This window comes from Leuciscus leuciscus (assembly GCF_965113295.1).
Source record: "Leuciscus leuciscus genome assembly, chromosome: 19".
In the NCBI taxonomy this organism is placed as follows: domain Eukaryota; kingdom Metazoa; phylum Chordata; class Actinopteri; order Cypriniformes; family Leuciscidae; genus Leuciscus; species Leuciscus leuciscus.
The window spans coordinates 21,891,942-21,895,279 of NC_138743.1; the positions used below are offsets into that span (position 1 = coordinate 21,891,942).

The window sequence follows — 3,338 nt, forward strand, 5'->3', positions numbered from 1 at the left end:
GGGGCGGGGCCTACGGGTTATCAACTTTAAATGTATTTGCCTCTTTTTTCTTTTCTTTTTTTTTACAGTCTACGACTAGAGTGAACAGCCCACATAACAGCATTTGCAACGAAAATGTATGTAAGCTCATAACAATGAAAAACTAATAAATAAGCTTTTTTTTCTTCTTCCCAGAAATACCTTTATAATGCCATTAGTAACTATAAGGGGTAAAACAAACAGTATCAAGAGTCAAGACACACACACACAAAAGAGATATAGATACAGATTAGTACGTTTTTGTCTTCATACACCTACAAATATGGATTAAGTATTTACCCAGTCTTAGCGTTACTTTAATGGGGAAAAAAGCTTTTTTTTTTTTTCCAACAACATTCTGAATGGTTTCGCTTCAGAAGTTTTATGGTTTCCCATGTTAACGATGCTATTTCTGTAGTTTTAAAATTACATTAGTTTTTTTTTTTTCTATTTAAGATAGTATTGCAAAATACAGTATAGGTTTTATTTAATGCTATTCTTATTTTGTAGATGTAGTTTTTGGTTAACATAATTAGGTCAACGATCTTTTGTGATAGATATGTTATTCATTCGAAATCAATTTAGATTTTTTTTTAGGTACATTTTATATCCACAAATGCTATGTTATACTTTATAGAAATCTGAATACTAGAACTATATTACAAAAGCAAACGCCTTCCAGCATTGAGCCACGATGAGACAGCACAGTGGGCGGGGCCTACGGAAGCCCGTTGGTGACTTTGAGCGAAGTAGGAAGCGATCTTTGACTGGCTTCAGTTCATGTGTAGCTTTAGCGCATCGTGCTGTAACGGTTTCACAATTGTGAATGTCTGATAACGCATGTCCATATTAATGTCTTAGACTGACGCGTTTATTATTCCTTTATGTCATTCACTATTCTGTAACTGTATGTTCTTGCACAACTAATCAGTGAGCAAGGTCAAAAGTTGCTTGCCGTGAGACATTCCACCGGTGTATGCAAGTGATCGGAGATCGATGAGCACATGGCCGGGTTGATTAACTTTGAGGACGAACAGGAGGTCAAGCAGTTCCTGGATAATTTAGGAGTGGAGTACAGCTACCAGTGTCACCGGGAGAAGGATCCTGAAGGTCGGAGGAGCTGTCCGTCTCGAGCTGGTGCTGAACTGTGAGAGAGAGCTTCATCTGTTCCTCTTCTGTTTAACAGGGTGTCAGAGGCTGGCGGATTACCTGGAGGGTGTGAAGAGGAACTATGAGGCCACAGCCCAGGTTCTCAAGCACAACTGCGAGGTGAATGGCCATGGAGAGAGCTGCTATAAGCTCGGGGCTTACCATGTCACCGGCAAAGGTAAAGACAGTTTAGGAAAAATCCCTCCCACGAACCAATATTTAGTCATATTAAAACACTGAATAAAAACGTTTATTACAAAATTCTAACTGCATAATTAACTTTCTGTCTTTATTTTGATCCAGTCCTAATGTTATCCTAGGATGAACTGAAATTCCTCTTAGTTAATACTTTTCAGAATCTCAGTTCGTTCTTTTAAAGGGTTCTTGTTTGATATCCTTACAATTTGATTCAAAATATTTTAGATATTCAGTTATTTTTCTTTTATTCTTTTTGACAAAGCAAATCTGTTTTGAATCTGGTTATTTTTTGAAAAGTATGTTTTAACATTTATTTTAATTTGTAAAATATATGTAAATCCTCTAAAATATCTATCTATCTATCTATCTATCTATTGTATCTATCTATTCAAAATGAATTCAAATATATAAATGATAAAATTATTGTTATACATTTGAATTATAAAATGTATATATATACTGTATATGAAGATTATATATAAAGATTATATATTAAAATAAGTATTAATAATGTTAATGTTATAAAAAAAATAAAAATAAAATATATATATATGAAGAGTTCAGATGCAAAAGCCTCTAAGTGCCATCTGAAATTTTCTTCTAGAATGATCATTTTTATCAAGCTCATATATTTAAGTTCAATAATATCATTTAAATGGCAATGCAAATTACCTATTAATTGTCATTTAAGTGAAATTACGTAACTTAAATATACAAGCTTTATAAAAAAGATCATTCTAGAAGAAAATTTCAGATGGCACAGAGGCTTTTGCATCTGAACTCTTCATATGTATATATATATATATATATATATATATATATATATATATATATACTGTATATAAATAACCCATAGCAAAATCTCAAGGGAACCAGTGGAGAATAAGTCTTCCGGGTTTTGACGTCACGACTGCAACACTGTAATAACAACAGCTTTCCACAGCTGACATTTGAACAACTGACAACTTCTTATGACCTCAGGTGGTGTGACGGAGTGTTTAAAGTCGGCGTACTCCTGCTTTATGAAGGCATGCAACACCAAAGGGAAGAAGTCTGTGGACGCTTGTCACAACGTAGCTCTGCTGGCCCATGACGGGAGAGGCGTGGAGGGGGGCACTGACGTACAGGTGGCCCGACAGTATTACGAGAGGGCGTGTGAAGGAGGCTTCGCCCCCAGCTGTTTCAACCTGAGCACACTTTTCATCCAGGGATCTCCAGGGCTGGACAAAAACATGCCATCGGCTCTAAAGTACGCCCTGCGAGCCTGTGAGCTGGGACACGTGTGGGGCTGCTCCAATGCCAGCCGCATGTACAAACTGGGCGATGGGACGGAGAAGGATGATCAGAAAGCAGAGGAGCTGAAGAACAGGGCTAGGGAACTCCACGGACAGCAGAAAGAAAGGCAACTGAAATTTGGGGAGTGAGATAACATGTTATAACAATGACTATTGTTATTGTGATGACAATGACAATTATTCTGCCTTGCTGTTTTGATATCACGGATATAAAAGCAGCATAAATAATGTTAATAAACATAATTCTTTGATGCTGTTGTCGTAACTGATTAATGTCTGAGGGTGATTTTGTTCATCTAGGTTGATGCTGATATAAGCTAATATATTACTGAAAGTGTTTCCATTAGATAATCTAGACTGTGAGAGTTATCATAGAATTATAATTAGAGATTATTTAAATGATTACTATTCTCTGTTGGTCTGAATTAGAATTGCATCCATGGAAATCAGTAGGTTTTATTTATTTTACCAGGTGCTGTACGTAAAAATGGCCACTAGATGGAAGCATACTCAAGCTAAATTGAATACGCACAGACAATAACGGGGTTCCTGGCAAACTTCTAATCTATTACAGATTGCAATGAACATTAGTTTCTTCTCTGACACAGACTAATCCTTTGATACTTTAAAATGTCCACTTCATTCCGTTGAATTTATTCAACATAAATGGCATACTGC

The 3,338-nt window shown here is 36.0% G+C and overlaps 1 protein-coding gene across 1 annotated transcript; it reads left to right on the plus strand.

Moving 5' to 3' along the window:
- The first annotated feature begins 721 nt into the window (after positions 1-721).
- On the plus strand, positions 722-2,911 carry coa7 (cytochrome c oxidase assembly factor 7). Its single transcript, XM_082146929.1, has 3 exons — positions 722-1,128; positions 1,205-1,345; positions 2,347-2,911. The coding sequence occupies exons 1-3, from the start codon at positions 1,023-1,025 to the stop codon at positions 2,787-2,789; spliced, it is 690 nt and encodes a 229-aa protein (XP_082003055.1). The 5' UTR covers positions 722-1,022; the 3' UTR covers positions 2,790-2,911.
- Positions 2,912-3,338: the final 427 nt, after the last annotated feature.